At 41.0% G+C, this 18698-nt stretch overlaps 1 protein-coding gene across 1 annotated transcript; it reads left to right on the top strand.

Annotated features, from left to right (window-relative positions):
• Positions 1-529: 529 nt before the first annotated feature.
• On the top strand, positions 530-18663 carry LOC149081399 (uncharacterized). Its single transcript, XM_089238216.1, has 6 exons — positions 530-645; positions 742-858; positions 16698-16906; positions 17034-17116; positions 18301-18369; positions 18552-18663. The coding sequence occupies exons 1-5, from the start codon at positions 573-575 to the stop codon at positions 18320-18322; spliced, it is 504 nt and encodes a 167-aa protein (XP_089094342.1). The 5' UTR covers positions 530-572; the 3' UTR covers positions 18323-18369; positions 18552-18663.
• Positions 18664-18698: the final 35 nt, after the last annotated feature.

Below are 18698 nucleotides of genomic sequence, written 5' to 3'. Positions count from 1 at the left end.
CTTGGGCTCGTCTATCACCCTGTTTCGTTTGGCAGAACAAGTCACGTTCAACCTGTATATACTGTAATGAAATCGCACACAGATACTAGGTAGGTGCCGCTTTAAACTCAGAATTTTGCTTCCACGTTGTACAGTAAATTACTTACGAAACAAAATGTGAAATATTTCTTTAAAAAAATAAAGCGATATGCTGTAATGTTGATGGTCGTATTTTATCGTAACCCGGTAGACATTTGTGTAGAGAAAGAGCATCGAAAGCATTGACCATAATCTTAGAATCTGTTGTTTACTGATCTCAACGACTTCCTGGAATGTTTTCCTTTTACACACACACACACACACACACACACACAAAAAAAATATTACTACAGTATGTGTAATATATATTTTTTCGCACAAAAACTCATTTTCAGACAGAGCCTCATCTCCATTGGTCAGTGAATTGAACTGAACTCTGACCAAGAGGGGGGGGGGGAAAGAAACCACGTGTAAATATCTGAACGCGATTGCGAACTGGGCATTTATCACTAAACTCGTTAGGCAGACAGCAACGTTGTTAAGCAGAAATAAAAATGTTCCTCAAAGTCCTACTCGTCGCATCGTGTCTGGCTTACGCCACTGCCGATCTAGTCAACTCTATTACGTGTAGGTTATATGTATATATTTGAAAAAAGGTTATTTTCATTGATATTTTTTCCCCGATTACTAATTATTGCTGTTTTTCATTTGATGGGGTGAAAGGTGCCAATGACACCACTTACGCCACTGATGTCGAGGTGGAAGTTACCGGATGCACAAAGGATCATGCGAAGTGCCCCCTGATCAAAGGCCACAGTCACAGCGTTGTTTTCCGATTCAGTAAGTGCTTTTTGTTTTGCATTTTTATTTACGCTTAAAATATTGAGAGATGGATTTGAACAGCCATCTTGGAATCTTAATCTGTCTCGAATAATTTCAAGATAGTGATTTGACAATTTGGTGATCCCTTTGCCACCCTCAAAAAAAAATTTCCATGTCCCTTATATCCAAAATGATTTGTAATTATTTACTTCATTTGGGGAAGAGTTACGAGCATTTTCAGAAATAATTGTCGATAGATTATTTGTAAAAATTATCATGCTAATCATAGTGGTTTCAACTTTGACGTGTGACCAATTGTCAAAAAAAAATCACTGAGATTTTTACAACAAAGAAAATCTAAAACTTTTTGAAGCGTCACAAACTCAGGTCTATGTGACGTGTTACATTTTCCGGCCAAATGACGGGAGATGGTATCGTTTTATCACCGTGGACCTTTGCTTGTGGTGTTATATTTCAGCGTCGTCTTATCTCAATCACAGAGTTGTCTCAGTGAGTCCGGGAGGTGGGTGGGGAGAAATACAAGTTTAAAACGTTTTTTTTTGGGGGGGGGTGCCCTCTTATGAAGTTTTTCGCAGGTCCCTGGCTAGATTTTTCACAGACCCCCTTCTCTATATTGAATTATAGTCTGAAAAACAAAAAATGATGAAAACCATATCAGGCCTCGGGCTGCAGCTCTGACTGTCCCACTCTTGTGAGGGGTCATGCCCGGGGCCCTCATGTCCATAAGTAAGGTAGGGACATTATGATATTTGTATGGTACAATAAATTTTGAAAATAAGTAGGAAATGTGCAGGCTGTTTATTTCCAGCTAAGTATGGGACTACCATAGCATCACTTTGCCTGGGGGGGGGGGGGCGGCGGCGGCGAGACGGTGCTGATAGAACTCGGACTAGCGGGGAGATCAATAAATTCTAGGCCAGTGGTCTGGATGCCAATTTTCTTTGCAAAATTTTCGTTCAGTATAAATTCAATGAAAAAATTATTTCAACACGTACAAAGGATCTTGCTTCTAGGTGGGAGTTGAAGACTCAGGGTAAGGTAGGGGGCCACGAGAAAAAAAAAATGGTTCAAAGGGGGCCACGGACAAAAAAAGGTTAAGAAACACTGTTCTACACCAGTGGTTTGGGGCAGTGTAATATGAGAAAGAGCTTTTAAACATGTGTTGATGCACGTGCCAGAAAAATGTTTTTTACCAGTGTCATTTGTTGTTGATTAAAAAAAAACTAATTTCTGAATTTGATACATATTTTAGCAATATGATATGTGTGTATTCTTTTTTATTAGGAGAAATATGAAATTTTTATCATAATTGAGATTCATCAGAAGTGAAATTCGATATACAGTCAAATATCAGTTTAAAAAAAAATTTAGTTATCGTGATCTGAATCATTGAAATCTCCGTCCATTTCAAGTTTTGGTTTCGTTAATTACACGTTTCAATCAAAATTAGTTCCGGTTTTACTAGAGGCATCCATCGTCAATTTTAGACAATACTTTCTGATTGCACATAAACGATAATTTTCTATTTTTATTTGCTTTTAAAAAAAAACAATTTGTTTTTTAAGTACGTAGGCTACTGTAATTTGTTAATTCAACAATATTTAAGAAAGTTGAGAAAAACTGAAATATCGGTTAATACTATTTTCTCTCCCAACTTCGTGAACCTTAAGCCATGAAACGTGCAAAGATCAATAAGCTTTGTTTTTCAGCGTCATCTCTCTTTGACTTCAAATGACGCTCTCTGATTTTACTCGTACGAATCTTGGTGATATCCTTTTTACTTTCTATCGTTCCTTTTATCCGGAAAATAAATTCCCCAAAAGTTCACAGAATACTTGGTTATTTTGGTAAGTCACGCCGTCTTTTAGAAGATGCGGCTTATACGGTGAAAATTAAGTTTTAAAAATTTATTGGATCCCAATTTATTATCTTGGTGTACGTTCCAATGTCCCCCGATGACTTCAATGAATACACTTACACACACACAATGAATACACACATTCCTTCATTTGTTAAAAATCAAAACACAGATGGGAAGGGGGAACATTTCCAATTAATGAGAAAAAAAATTAGTTCCATTTTTTACGCCTAAAGCAACTACCCTATTTATAAGATCACAACAAGCATATGGATTTTAAAGCAATTCAAATTTTGTCGCGTGAATGGACATCGCGACGAAATGACTTCGCTACAACTTTGTACAGCGACGAAATGAGCCTGCGGCGAATTTGTACCGCGTGTATTGCAATGTATTTTCGTAATGCTTAGTTATTATGTTCTGAAAGTAGGAACCAGGGCTGGACGAATCTGCGATTATCCGACATGCCCGGGGCATGTAAAAACTTTTGACTGAGCATACATTTTTTTATATGCCTATCATTCTGAGAGAATGTTTATTCCAAATCTTTAACGGTGATACTTTCGGAATGACGAGAAGCGTACTATGGAACAAATGTATCATTTGGCAGTAGCGGGAGGCGGACATCGCCTTCCTCTCCTCGTTTACTATACACACCAACGGTGATTCACGCCAACCCCCCCCCCCCCCTCTTTGAAGAGCCTGTGTCCTCTTATGTGGAAAAGGAAAACAGTCTACACAAAATATTTACTGTCTTTACAGCGAAACCTCGTTATAATGATACTCAAAGGATCAAGAAAATATTTTGTTGTTTAGGGGTTATTGTCAGTTAATCGAGTGTTATCATTATCATCAATAACCGTCGAATTTGTATTGTTGTTGTTGGCATCTCTTCTGCATCGGCGTTGTTGCTGCCACCAGAAAATACATTCATAAGAATTTATTCGTAACAAAATTTTTTTATTGATTATTTGATCAATAAAATTCAATTGGTTGTTTCACATTGTGTGTGACAGTCGTTTATCGCACAATACTTTGTTGAACTACATAGAAAGCAGCTTCACGGCAACTTCATTAACACCAGGGCCAGATTAAGATGTTTGAAGGCCCTAAGCACCTAAATGATTTTGGTGCCCTCCACCCAGTACGTATATTTTACACAATGTTGAATATATCAATGGAAAAAAACAACATTGAATGAAACTTTGCATTTCAGAAGTAACTAATCTAAGACAAGCCGTCGATCCAGATGTAGGGTGGGGAGTAATCACCCCTTCCCAAAATCCGAATATCGTAAAACTTGGCCTGTCCCGTAAAATACGGGACAATCATACACAATTAGCCACCCCTCCTGACTCATCGCTGTGGATCCGTGACTTTCTAAGGTTGAATATATGATCTGATATTTCTGAGCACTCACTTTATTTATCTAAAAGCTTCCTACTTTTTTCTAGCTCAAAGTCTTTGATAACATCTTTAAAACTAATGCTACTTTTACCACATTCGTGTCTATACTTAGTAGAGATGAGCCATCATATATTTTTACATACTTTAATAGAGGAAATGGACCCTTCACCTCATCAACTGTTTGTCGTAGGATTATGGCTCCAATTTGAAAAATGCTAAAAATGTGTCCAAAAACCACTGTTTCAGTTTTGAGAATGAAAATACAGTGTGTCACAAAATGAAAAAATTGGATTTTACATGGACACACCCTATGTCCTAAAAACCCAATTAGGGGTGGTTGTTGCAAATATAAAAATCTGCGAAAAGTTGGGAAAGAACATCGTAAACTAAGGGACAAGCCTCTTTCCCTCATTTATGCTGTTCTTTCCCAACTTGTCTCCGATCGGGACCGGACTTAGGGGGGGGGGGGGGGTGCGAAAGGCGCGGTCACTCCGGGCCGCAAAATTTTAGGGGCCGCAATTTTTTCAAAAGAAACCTTTTCCTTTCTCAGCAGATGTTTTGGAAATTTTTATTAAAAATTAATTTTTTTTCCCCCATTACACTATTATTGATTGGAGAAAGGAGGTTTTCATTTTTAGCGTTATTAGGTATGGCAGTGGCTTATTTGTAAAAGAAAACAAGAGTATGTTATGCAGGTGTTCGCATTCTTTTTATCCCTGAAAAAGTCTGGCCTTTCTTTCTGTCGTTAAAGAATAGCAGGGTTATATTAACCAAAAAAACATACTTAGAGCATCAAACGAAAAAGGAGGCTAGAAAAGATATGTAGCAATTTTTTCCCCTTGTAAACCTCCAGCTCTCGTTGGAGTTACCATCTAGTCTGGAGGAACCAATAGTGGGCACAAGGTGAATGTTGTAGTTTCATTCGGCGATGCTTCCTCTATTGATGTTCCATAGTAGACTGTAGCATGGATATCTCTAGATGACGATTGCCCCGGGGCGAGGCAACATCGACTGTCGTTCGGGGAGTTGAATGCATGCCTTCCTGGGAACCTCTGCACTGTCATGCCACGATGTTTCCTTAAGAAGGCTTGACAACTTCTTCGAACTTTTCATTCGTAAACACCACCTCATCTCCGAATCATCCTCTCATATATTCCGGAAGACGGACATACAACATATAAATTCTAAATTTTGATCATTTTTACTACTGAACTTCCGAAAAAGGGTAAAACGTTTCTCTTTTTTCCCAATCTAATTATTCACCTAGTACAGGACCGACATTAGAGATATTTTGTTTCATGAACAGAGCCGGATCTCGAATCCTGCGAACTACGCGTTCGCAAAAGGCGCCAACTGAAAAGGGGTGATTTTTTTTTATCACCAAAACTTCATTCGCTTACACTTGAAAAATGTCCAGAACCGACCCCGTTCATGCAATAAAAACATTTAAGAGAGCACAAATTTCCGAACATTTAGGATGTAGGGAACGTTGCTTACAGCCCTGGTAGTTCATTGCCTACTGTTAAATAAATTATGTCTGAGGTTTAGGCTGATTGCAGCTGGTGTTGTCAATATTCGACAACAACCTATTCCAGAGCGTCTTTTTGAATTTCGAATTTGAATATTCAAATATTGAGATTGCAATCTCGGATTTTGTTTGTGGCAAGAAACACAAGTAATAACATTGAAGAGCTCATATGCAGCGAATCCCATTTATAGCGTTTTCCAAAAACTCATGAAAAACGTTGTTGACGGGAAAACGTTTTCAACGGGAAATTTCAATAAGTGTTAGTAAAAGTTAGGAGATAACGAAAATAAGTCGTACTAAGTGAGAAAACTTTTGAAGCGGGAACGTTAAGAGGAATATGCTGTAAGTAATTTTAAATTAATCTACATTCTCAAATGTAGTTCTAACATGTTTCAGAATGTTTTTCTTTACTTTTGTGAATTCCTCATCCCCCTCCCCACATCCTGGAGCAGGGCTCCTAAGGTGAGATCTTTAGTGGGCCCCAAGCCTGACTTTTCACGGGCCCTTCTGTAATGAATTTATTGCACGAAAAATAATGATGGTTGTTGTCCCGGATCCCAGGGCTGGAGCCCTGTCAGCAGTGCCGTCTTACCGCATGGACGCACGGGCCTCAAGAGAAAAGGGGGCCTCACAAAAATGAGATATAGTTGAAATTTTTGAAGAGCATACATGTAAATTTGCCTTGTAAGGCCTCAGAAAAATCACTTGGCCCAAGAGGGCCCAAAGGCCCATGGTGCTCTTAAGACGGTCTTGGCACCCGAACAAAGTGATATATCTGAGCCCCAACCCCTCCTGGCTGAAAAAAAATGCTCACCTAGTAATTGGCATGAAGAATGATCACCTAGTAATTGGCATGAAAAATGCTCCGAAAAAAAACTTCACCGAATCTTATTATTCTGAGCTCCCTTCCCGGGTGGACCCGTAAAAGGGCTGGGGCGAACAGAGTACTGCCTCGAGCTAATGGGGGGGGGGGGCCTTACAAAAAAAATAATTAAAATGAAAAAAGTATGAAGCTCAGAAAAATCACTTCGCCACAGGGCTTATGCAGGGCTGCTACTAGGGCGGGCCGGCTGGTTTGGTGAATCAAGTGCTGGACCAGAGGGAGGGTACAAATTTTATCGTTTAATCTCCGCTTCAACATTACAAGAGGGTGCCAAAATGCTTGCTTGACACAGCTGAACAAACCTTTAGTTGTGGCCCCGGGTCCAGGATGGTCTTAAGGTGGCCTTGATATACCAATGGGTAGGGACAGAAAAGAGAAAGGAATCTCTGCCCATGACGGATCTATTTTTGGCGCCCCCGATGACGTTTCTCAGCTCAACATTTTTTTTGTTTTCCCTTCCAACTTGGATTTGGCACCCTTTCCTAGAGAGGTGCCCCATGTGGCTGCACAGGCCGCACGGCCTCTGTGGGGGCTTAAAGTTTCTTATAATTCCAGATTTTTCACTGTGGGGGGCTGAAAGGCTTCAACCCCCCCACAGTGAAAAATCTGGCCTCTAAGGTCCAATAAAGTTCCCAGCCTAGCTGCAGGACGTGGGTGCGATAAATGCATCCAGTCTTCCCGACTAAGCCAGTAAGTCCTATAGATATTGTATCTAGGAAGTAACAATTTTAAGAGAATTAAAATTAAAAAAAAATTTAATACTCCAGAATACTTTAAGACATTCAGTTTTACAAATATTGTTGGTGCTGCTATCCACTTTCAAAATCAGAAGTGTCTTATGTGGTAATGACGAAAAGCTCATGTATAAAAACTAAATTCTTCATTCAGCTTTGCTCTTTATAAACAAAGCTTATAAACTGACCTGAAAGATAAAACTTCCAGTTCAGTAATTTTTTTCAAGACCCAATGAGACATCCAAAACAAAGAAAAAAAAAAACTCTCCACACCAGCAAACGACAGGTAAGATCGTAAAAAGTGAATTTTTCCACACTACACTTTATAGTAATGTGCTGCCATCTAATCCTAAATTTAAAAGTTACTCACGTGGTGATGAAGTTTAACGTAAAAAAACTATATTCTTCATTCCGCTCAGTTCCTTATAATCAAAGCTCATAAACTGAACTGGAAGTTTAAACTGAAAGTTCGGTTATTTTCTTTGAGCATAAGGAGACGTCCAAAACAAAAACCTCTCAACCAGCAGACGACAGATGATTTGTTCGGTTCCCTTCAAGCTAAGCTCACGAACGGAACTGGCAGTTTGAACTTCCAGTTCAGTAATTTTCTCAGGACACAAGGAGACGTCCAAAACAAGGAAGCTGGAGAGAAGCAGACGACAGAGATTTTGAGTCTTGATTTATATACTGTTGGTGCTGCCATCTAATCCTGAAATTTCAGACAACTCATGCGATGATGAAAAAAAGGGAAAGAAAAAGTTCTTTGCTATTTTTTAGCATAAAATTTTGTTATGAGACCAAAATTTCGGTAACAAAATTCGTACATCTGCAATAATTGATTTTCTGCAGAAAAAATAGTTATTTATTTCTACAAAAAAAATTCGGACAATATGGATGATCGAACAAATAAGTAAAAATACGGATTATGTGATCTTCAGATAGGGTTACCAGGTTCAAAACTGAAAAAGGAGGATGCCTTGTGCGAGCCTTAGGCAGTGCCGTCTTAACGCATGCCTCCCTACTCCGGGCCGTGCCCGAAGGGCCTCAAGAGAAGAGGTGCCTCAGAAAAACGAGACATAGTTAAATTTTTCGAGAATTTTTTAGGTAGGGCCTCCAAAAAAATCCCTTGTTTCGGGGGCCCATGATGCTCTTAAGAAGATCCTTCCTGTCAGATGGAATTACAGTACTTGATTCCTTTTTACTTCCGTTAATTTACATTAATTAAGCAAAAACAGCAATAAAAAGTTCGAAAAATGATCAGTTATCGAATTGCAACGTATATTTGATAAAGAGATGATGAAGCGTTTCAAAAGTATGGCAAAAGTTTGTCTGCACGTGGACCGCGCTAATTATTATTATTAATAATTTATGAATTTTGCAAAATTAATTTAAATGCCATTCCCTCTCAATGGATCGTGTTTGATTACGATCCAGACTATCAACGCGTTCCTGCAATAATGAAAAAATGAGTGTAATAAAATGCGTTCCTTCTGAAAAAAAAATTTCCCCTTCCAGATTTATGTTCGTAACTCGAAAAGTTTGTAAGTCGGGGAGCAACTGCATACAATTTTTTTAGAGGGGCCCGGCCCTGTCTCCGATTTTTGAATTTAAATACAGTTAAAAACATGCAATTTGTTGGGCTCAGAAAGAAAAAGAGCAACAACTGTCTAATTGGAACTTAGAGGACGGAGGGAGTGAATCGTATTAAAAATTTACATTTTTTTATTTTGCGTGCACTGTATTTTCATTTTCAAAACTCGTACACGCTGATTTCTGGTCACATTTTGAGAATTTTTAAAATTAGAACCATATACCACTGCGACGAACGGTTGATGAGATAAAGACTGTAACAACACTCCAAGGAGAAACCATTGAATCTTAGAATGGCCATAATATTACCAATAGGCAGGGCCGCAAGTAGTGGGAGGGGAGCAAGCGGGTCTGGTGCCCCGGGCGCATCACAAAAGGGGTCGCAAATTTAACCATTTAATATACCCATACCATTTAATTAACCTATCCTTCAGCATTATACGAGAGGGGGCGCCTAAAGCCGGGTTTTCCTAGGGGCAGGTTTCCTGTGCCGCGCGCAACGTGATTCGCCCAGCGCGACACGCCGTCCACTCACCAATAAGAAAAGCAGCATGGCTGTTTTCCTACAGAGCGCAATACTGCTCACGACGTCGCTTTACGTCGGGCGTGATTGGCCGACTCCTTCTGAAGGAGTCAAATGCGTCGTGCGCCGCGGTTTTGCCGATATACTCTTCACTCTTGTGTGTTTTCTTTCCCTTCCCTTCAAACCGGAGCATGAAGACGACAGAGTAGCTGATGCCAAGGCCCATGCCCCCCCCCCCCCATCCTGTAGTGGGGCCCCTAGGCTGGGATCTTTTGCGGGCCCCTCGGCCAGATTTTTAACGGGCCCCTTCTGTAGTTAATTTATAGCATGAAAAAGTAAAAAAATGATGATAACCGTCCCGGGCCCCAGGGCTAGAGCCCTGTCAGCCCCCCCTATGTGGGGGCCATGCCAAGGCCATATAATATAGCCGTCCTGATCTGATGCTCCCCGCTAGGAAAACACAAACACGTAGCGTAATTATGTATTACGTATCTGCCGGCGCGAAATGGTCTAATGCGGTTCACGCGGCGCAAGAAACCTATTCCTAGGAAAACCCGGCTTAAATAAGTAGTTGCCCCGGCTAACCAAGTATCCAGTTGCGGCCCTGCCAATGCGTATCTTATTTCTGATGAGTCACCGTTATAGGGTATTTTTCTTTTAGATAAACATTCTCAAGTTTGTAATTTACACCTGGTAGCATTTCTTTTACTTCTACAGATCAATGAACTACACAGTTGATCCACTAACGACACACAAAAATCATGTCCTTATTCTGTAGAACTTGGTTTACTGCATGGGCCTATGCAGTAATGTATGCATGCTAGATCTGGTCCCGATTTTCAAGGGTAAATATACAAATAGGTAGGTAGGAAATTTTTAGCTAGGTAGTAGTGCCTCTCTCCACTTCTCCTAAAAAAAAGATAACAATTGATCCAAGCACCCGGGCTAAAGTCTTGTCAGCCACCCCCCCCCCCCCCCGTAGGGCCTATGATCCAAAGCTTCCTAGATAGACGCTAGTTGTATCTATAAGGAGGCTTTGCATGATCTCAGAATGCTTCAGCATCGCATTATCCCCATAATGTTTCAGTGTTGAATTATCTCAGCATCGTTCAGCGTTGTATTTTCCCAGTATAGCTCAGCGCGTATCATCTCTACCTGTGTATTATGGTATAGTTCAGCGCGTATACAGGGTCGTCTTAAGAGCATCATGCCCCGCCACCCCCCGGGTCAACTGATGTTTTTGAAGCCTTACCGGGAAAATTCTCAAAAATTTCAACCACTCCTCATTTTTGGGAGGCCCTCTCCTCTTGAGGCCCACGGGCCGTGCCCGAGTGGGCTCATGCGTTAAGACGGCACTACGCGTATCATCTCTCCCTGAGTATTGCATTATAGTTCAGCATCGCATTACCTTTGTACGTCTCAGCGTGTCACATCATCTCAGAAATACATGTAGTATGGGCGGAGATACGGGGGGGGGGCGTGGATACGGGGGGGATACGTCAAAGGTGGAGTCAATTGATCTAATGTATATATGTATATATGAATTGACATCATCATCGTGCGCCCCCCCCCCGACTTCCAAGTCAATCTCCGCCTATGACATGTAGTAATACATTGTATTATGTATATAATATATTATATTGTCTTAGTTTGAATTGTTCAGTTTTAGCATCATGTATTTATTTATCATCAATAACACTGTCGTGTTTCAATCGCATGTCGAGACGAAGACGTGTCGTCGTTGTTACAATGCGCACATCGTTCGGGGGTATTGTTTTAGTGGCGTGTCGCTGGGCCTTGAACCCAGTGCCGTTTTAACGAATGGGCCCCACCCGAAAGCCTCCTGATAATGAAACCTGGTTAAGATTTTACAGATTGGGCATGTAAATTGTTAAGCAGACATTTTTAGTCAGCTAGAGGGCCTCAGAAAGATCGATTTGCACGGAGGACCCATAATGTTCTTAAGCTGGCCCTTAAGATGACACTTCACAAACTGGTTTTCAGTGAAAACCTCATAGACTGCGTTACGTACTGAAAAATAGGCGACTTCTCCGATATATTAATCATGGATCATTAGAAATATTAAAAGCTCGAATTTGGCGACCCGATGTGTCTCGAATCTTCGAAGGGCTGTCACAAACAACCTCCGGGGAAGGGGCGAATTGTTTTTCGTACAAAAAAAAAGTTTTCTTATTGGGATTTCGATGCGAATGTGATATCCTTCGAACCTTAATTGGAGATGAGGTCAATCAGATAAGTAATCGTCAAGTGGGGAATAACCGTTATTTTCCCACCGATTATCATTAACCCTTGATAAGAGTTAAGAGAATAACGATAGACTGTGTCTGAGAAATCTAGCTAATCACAACTCGAGTTCCTTCAATCGAAAAAACACACTTCTGGTAATTAGTTAGATATAGCGCTGGACAATGGTCAGTCAGTCTATGATTTAGTGGTCATTGACATGCCTCTTGAATCCTAGGAGGTGGGATGGATTTATAATCAGAGGCGCATTTATAGTTTTGCCGCTCTTCTACCGTTCTCGTCCACCAGGCCGTAGTGTGCCTTTTCGGGGCCCCCGGGATAGACTTTTCCTTATGGGCCCTTCTTGAAAGGTTTATTATTTATGTAAAATAGGTGTAAATAACCCCCCCCCTCCCATTCAGCTCGCGGGGGCCCTGGGGCAGTGCCCCGGTTGCCCTAGCCTAGTTACGGCCCTGAAGTCCACTCATTCCTCGAATTTGCCGCCCTGTGCTATAACTAGCTTGCCCCGCCCCCTATAAATACACCTGTCTCTAAAATTCTCTTTTAGTCACTTGGGCCTAGTGGCGCCTGGTGCAAAAACAGTAGTCAGCGCCCCCCCCCCCAGGCGAAAATACAGAGTGATGTGCCAGAGGACGCAATTTTTGCTAGTCATTACTGTCCCGTATTTTACGGGACAGATTCATTCTACCATATTATCAGACTCTTCGTGTGGTGACCCCGGCACACCGCTATTTAACTTGTAAACAAGCATAAAAACTCAACTTGTTTGATTTAATTAAGAGATTTAAAAACATTAAAAAAGCAAAACGTCACACATTTATGCAGGATACTCATCACAAAGGACCTATCTTCTTCATACTTATGTTAATTGAGTTTTATGGTAAAATTCGTGTAGTGCACGCATCACGTACGGGCTAAGATGATAATAAAAGTGCTTAAATTAGTGATATTTCCGTATGATTTCTTTCATATTTATAAAACTCATAAACTTCATTTGAAATTATCCCTTTCAGACCCAGTACTAAGAAACCGAAGGGGCACGCAAACACCAGCTAAAGCAACGGGCCCTGCAACTTGGGCAGGCCCGTAACTATTCTGAGGCAACTTGGGTGGTGCAACGACCCGAATGGAGGTGGGGGGGGGGGCGCTTGTAACTCCTCCTTTTTCTGAGCATAACCATTTCAAGGAGACTCCAAGAAAAGACTGCTCCCGAGAAAGCACGCTACGGCCCTGGGGAAGGGGCCATATTATGCACTGCCCATCGATTATTTTCTTTTCGAAAAATCTATCTATATATATAAAATTGATTTTCTGTGTGTGTGTCTGTGTGTGTATGTTCTCTATACAAATCTACAATTTTAGATCGATCGTCGCCAAATTTTGCATATATACCAAATGGGACCCAACTTGAACGATAGGCTACTTTGAAATTTCGTCAGAGCAGGGCAAGTGCCCCAAATGAGCAAAAAAATGTCGGGCAACAATGGTTTCTCGGGCTCAACAATCACTTTCCGAACATTTACTTTGGTTACCTTGGTTCCTTAGCAATGCGTTTCAGACGTATATGGGTATATGCCTTTACAATGGTTTGTCGCTTCTTTTACGCTGCCAGTGTATATGTATAACAGTTTATGCCTTTATAATGGTTTGCCACTTTTTTCAATAGTCGTCAGAATCATAATCAGCATCACTTTGAAGGTCAGGCAAAGGATGATCTCCATAGATATCAGTGTTAAAATTGCAGATTTTACTGCATAAATACGGAAATTTACTGGGAGTTTCCTGTCACATCAATAATTTTAAAAATTGCATTGAATTCTCGATTTTTGAAACATTGAGTTCGCTTTGAGAGATATACGAAGCCCAAGAGATTAAATATGAAGTAATTATCCGGACTTACTTTTGAGTTGGATATTCATGCAATGACATTGATTTCAACTTTTTATTTATATCTTCTCAAGCATGAAAATTAATGTCTCCGTATAGTCTTTTGATAGTCAAACTGCATAAATTCATGTGGGGTAAGATATTTTAAACTTAATTATGGGCCCGTAAAAAAGTACATCGAAAAAATTCCACAGCTTTAATTAAGAATTTTTAGAAGCTGAAACAGGCAGAGATGGATAACTTGAAGTTCAAAAATGGGGGGGGGGGGGTCGAAATAACTAGCGCCCCTTAAAAAAGGAAAACAAATATATATATTAATTTCTACGTTTCTTTAAATCCAGATTTGTTTATTTCATGAAGTCGCGCAGGAAGTCGCCATATTGGTTAATTTAGACACGGTTTGCATGTCCCTCAAAGAAAGAGGGAGATATCACGTGATCCAAAAAGCATCATTCAAGAAAACCCGGGCAGCGCCGGGTATTATAGCTAGTAACTAATATTATATACACACAAATCTTTATTTTTTTTTGAAAAAAAATTTCTCATCTCGGTCATTTTTTTCATATATAAACTGAAGAGCCAAAAAAACTGGTACAGGCATGCGTATGCAAATAAAGAGATATGGAACCACAATCAGAGTACGGCGCTGCGGTCGGCAACGCCTATATAACACAACAAGTGTCTGGCATAGTTGTTAGATTAGTTACTGCTGCTACAATGGCAGGTTATCGAGATTTAAGTGAGTTTGAACGTGGTGTTATAGTCGGCGCACGAGAGATGGGACATAGCATATCCGAGGTAGCGATGAAATTTGGATTTTCACGTACGACCATTTCACGAGTGTACCGTGAATATCGGGAATCCGGTAAAAAATTAAATCTACGACTTCGCTGCGGCCGGAAAAATATCATGCAAGAACGGGACCAACGACGACTGACGAGAATCATTAAACGTGACAGACGTGCAACGCAATGTAACTTCCGCAAATTGCTGCAGATTTCAATGCTGGGCCATTAACAAGTGTCAGCGTGCGAACCATTCAACGAAACATCATCGATATGGCCTTTCGGAGCCACTCGTGTACCCTTGATGACTGCACGACACAAAGCTTTATGCCTCGCCTGGGCCCGACAACACAGACATTGGACTGTTGAGGACTGGAAACACGTTGCCTGGTCTGACGAGTCTCGGTTCCAATTGCTTCGAGCTGATGGATGTGTACGAGTATGGAGACAACCTCATGAATCCTACATGTCAACAGGGGACTGTTCAAGCTGGTGGAGTCTCTGTGGTGGTATGGGGCGTGTGCAGTTGGCGTGATATGGGACCCCTGATACGTCTAGATACGACTCTGACAGGTGACAGGTACGTAAGCATCCTGTCTGATCACCTCCACCCATTCATGTCCATTGTGCATTCCGACGGATTTGGACAATTTCAGCAGGACAATGCGACACCCCACACGTCCAGAATTGCTACAAAGTGGCTCCAGGAACACTCTTCTGACTTCAGACACTTCCGCTGGCCACCTAAATCCACAGACATGAACGTTATTGAACATATCTGGGATGCCTTGCAACGTGCTGTTCAGAAGAGATCTCCACCCCCTCTTACTCCTACGGATTTATGGACAGCCCTGCAGGATTCATGGTGTCAATTACCTCCAGCACTACTTCAGACATTAGTCGAGTCCATGCCACGTCGTGTTGCTGGGGCCCTAGACGATATTAGGCAGGTTTACCAGTTTTTTTGGCTCTTCAGTGTATGTTATAGTTTTTTTATAAATACGTATCTCAAAGATATTTTTCTAGTAATGTATATTTAACGCGTTTCGGCGCCCCTTCTCATTTGGCGCCCGGTGCAGTTGCACAGCCCTAAGACCGCCCCTGCTCTTTAGATCAATCACGTGCTTGTGCACTGTTTTGGTCATTCGAATGCTTGTACATTGTTTTGGCCATTAGAATGTTTGTACATTGTTTTGGTCATTCAAATGCGAGTACATTGTTTTGGTTCCTCGCTCTCTAGGTCCCTCCTTTGCTCATTCCCATGCTTGCACACTGTTTTGGTCACTCATATGCTTGCGCATGGCTTTTCACTCACATGCTTGTACATTGTTTTTGTTTCTTGCTCTTAACGTCCCTCCTTTGTTTATTACCATGCTAACACAATCTCTAGGCCAGAGGTCTTCAACCTTTTTCTAGTCGATTAAGTCGTAAAAGTCTCTTTTGTCATTCACATGCTTGCACGCATCATCAAAAGAAGAACACCCTTACAGAAAGTTTGACATACGCATGCAATGAAATTAGGATGATTTATATACTTGAATGCAATGTGTACAAGTTGTTTAGTTGGAATTGTTGATCAAGTGCTTGCGAGTACAAAATCAGACACGGGCATCGAGCACTCTGGGTGCTTCTAGGAGCATCGTGGTACTCGCGAGCTACGGGTTGAAGATGCCTGTTCTAGGCCATTCTTTTTTGTCATTCACATGCTTACACGCTGTTTTGGTCACTCGCATGCTTGTACATCGTTCTGATTCCTTGCTCTCTAGGTTACTTCTTTATTCATCCCCATGCTCACACACTGTTTAGGTCACTCTTTTGTCATTCACATGCTTGCACAGTTTTGGTCACTCATATGCTTGCACACGTTATAGGTCAGTCATCTTCAGCCTGTTGCTCGTGAGCACCGAGAGTGCTCGATGCTCATGTCTGATTTCGTGCTCCCGAGCGCTTGATCAACGCTTCAATTTAAACACCGTGTAAAAATTGCATTCAAGGATTATAATTATGTAGATATTATGCATTTAAAAAAAAAAAAAAAAAGCAGATGTCTTTCTGAATAGCTGCAGCATATTTTCTATTTCTTAGTGAATATTTCATTTTCAAAAAAATTTCCCCCACATCCAGGATCAGACAAGGCCAGGGCTCTGTCCCTTCCGGGATATTAGCCCTTTATCCGCGTGGGTTGAGCCATGCTGGGGAGGACCTGGGGTGCCCGCTAGAGTATCGCCGGCGAGGGCTCCAATTCACTGTCCTAGCTGCAGTCTCGGAGCCTTGTCGTTGGGTTCTTGCCCCCCCCCCCTCTATTGATACTCTCCGATACTTCACAGTATCCTATTTCGTATATGATTAATTTGAAAGCTATTTCTTTGCTTACAGCTCCGACGCGTGATTTCGTCGGTTACACACAGTTCAAGGTTTACGGAGTTTTCACCGACTTCGCGGTGCCCTACGGAAGGTCGGCGAACGCGTGCACCAACTCCACGGTCGTCGATTCTACCGAAACCTGCACTTCTCTCAGCGGCTTCAAGGAAGGGACAAAGTACGAGCACCTGTCATCGTTCGGAGTGTCCAAGACTTACCCATCGGTAAAGTAAAACCGATTTATCTTTCAATCGTTCCGCACATCGTATCCAGATTGTTTGGTCATCCTTGATGGTGTGCCATTCCTCTATCATCAAAAAAATAAAATTTGCTTTTCCCCTTTTCTTGAAGGTCAAGCTTAGCGTGAGGTTCGCATTCATAGATAGGAAAACCAAGGCCAAAATGCTGTGCCAAGAAGTTCCAGTCGAGCTCATGTAAGTACCTTTCACCACTATAAATGCCACAACGGATAAACTGTGTATAGCCTTCAAGAATAAGCAACTCGGCTTGCTTCTGCATGAAGTGGATTTTCTTATTAGTTATTACTTATGCATTATTTCAGGCCGAGGCCTATGAGATCTGAATTAATAAGACTATTGGACTTATAGGCTAGGGGGAGGGGTGCAAAATTTCCGACCCTTTTTGAGATGTTAAAGCATTCTGGACAATGTTTGCAACATGACAACAGAACTGTCTTAATGTCATCATGGTCCCCCATCCTTGGGGTGTGCTAAGTGGTAGTCTGAGGCCCCTGATTAGCATAAGTACCTGCCTACCCACAATTTCCATACTTACTCTCAAAAATCCTAGTACCAAATCTTATCATGACGAGGCCCCTGATGCACTTGCCCCCCCCCCCTCCCAGGGCCATGGCTGGGTGGACCCATGCAATAAGACATCCCTGTACGATAACAAGCATTGTCGTGCAACAAAATGACAATGAAAATCAAATTCTTGACTTCATGGATCTTGTCCAATGTGTCACCGTAATGGACTTTAGAAGAGGTATTAGTTCCTATAGGTAGTGGACCAACCAAAGTCTTTCTTCACAGACTTCGCCTCGAGATGTTGGGAGCACTATGAGCATGTCGGAATGCTTATGGTGATTTCTAATAATAATTAATAAGCATTATAATATGGATTTGATGATACATGTTTTGGATTCATGATCTCAAATGCATAGTCTACACTATATTTGAGAAATATCTTGCTAATAACTTTCCTAAAAGATGCCCCCCAGCAGAAATCAAAATAACCTACCTTTATAAATGAAGCCACGTAAAGGTATAAGCCACCTGGGCATGACAAAAGAGGCTTCAAATGCATAAGAGGGACTCATGATGAGATTTGGTACAACAATTTCGAGTAAGTATCAAAATTTGGTAATTTGAGCTAGATATTGGAGGCCCTCCACCCACATCACCACTTTACATGGACGGGGCATAGCAACTGTTGAGATGGTCTCGCAAATAGTACAGATTAGAGACTAAAACTCGGGGTGGGGGTGGAAATAAATAGAATAAAGAATTTTTTATTATTTCAATTCAAATCAATTTTCAATGCATCATATTACACAAATTGTAATATGACTAAGTGCCATTTTTTTCTATTTCTGTAGTGATCCTGCACCTACACCATAGAACCACCTAAAACTATGTAAATGAAAGTTCAACAGCCATGTGAAAAGGTAAATATTGTTTCCACACAGATTACTGGGTTTTAACTTAAGGCTCTCGGATAAGTGAGCTCTTATTAACAATAAAAGTCTGAACAAACAGCAGTGATTTTCTAACATTTGAGTAGATTGATACAATTTTGACGATGTAAATGAGGAACTGAATGAAGCTCTATTTTTTGTTCTATTTTCAGATATAATTCATCTAATACCATCAAGAAGCAAATTTTCGAGTGAACCTACAACCTATCCAATGTAAAGAAAAAAAAAATGTACTTGTCATGATCATTAAATAGTTGAACTGAACATTTACAAACAATTGTTGTTGTGTATATCAGTGA

The sequence above is a fragment of the Pholcus phalangioides genome, unplaced genomic scaffold, assembly GCF_987345545.1.
Source record: "Pholcus phalangioides strain wild (caught in Gottingen) unplaced genomic scaffold, Ppha-v1.0 ptg000010l_1, whole genome shotgun sequence".
NCBI lineage: Eukaryota > Metazoa > Arthropoda > Arachnida > Araneae > Pholcidae > Pholcus > Pholcus phalangioides.
The sequence above is the reverse complement of the archived record's forward strand: the minus strand, read 5'-3'. Positions and strand labels throughout refer to the sequence as shown.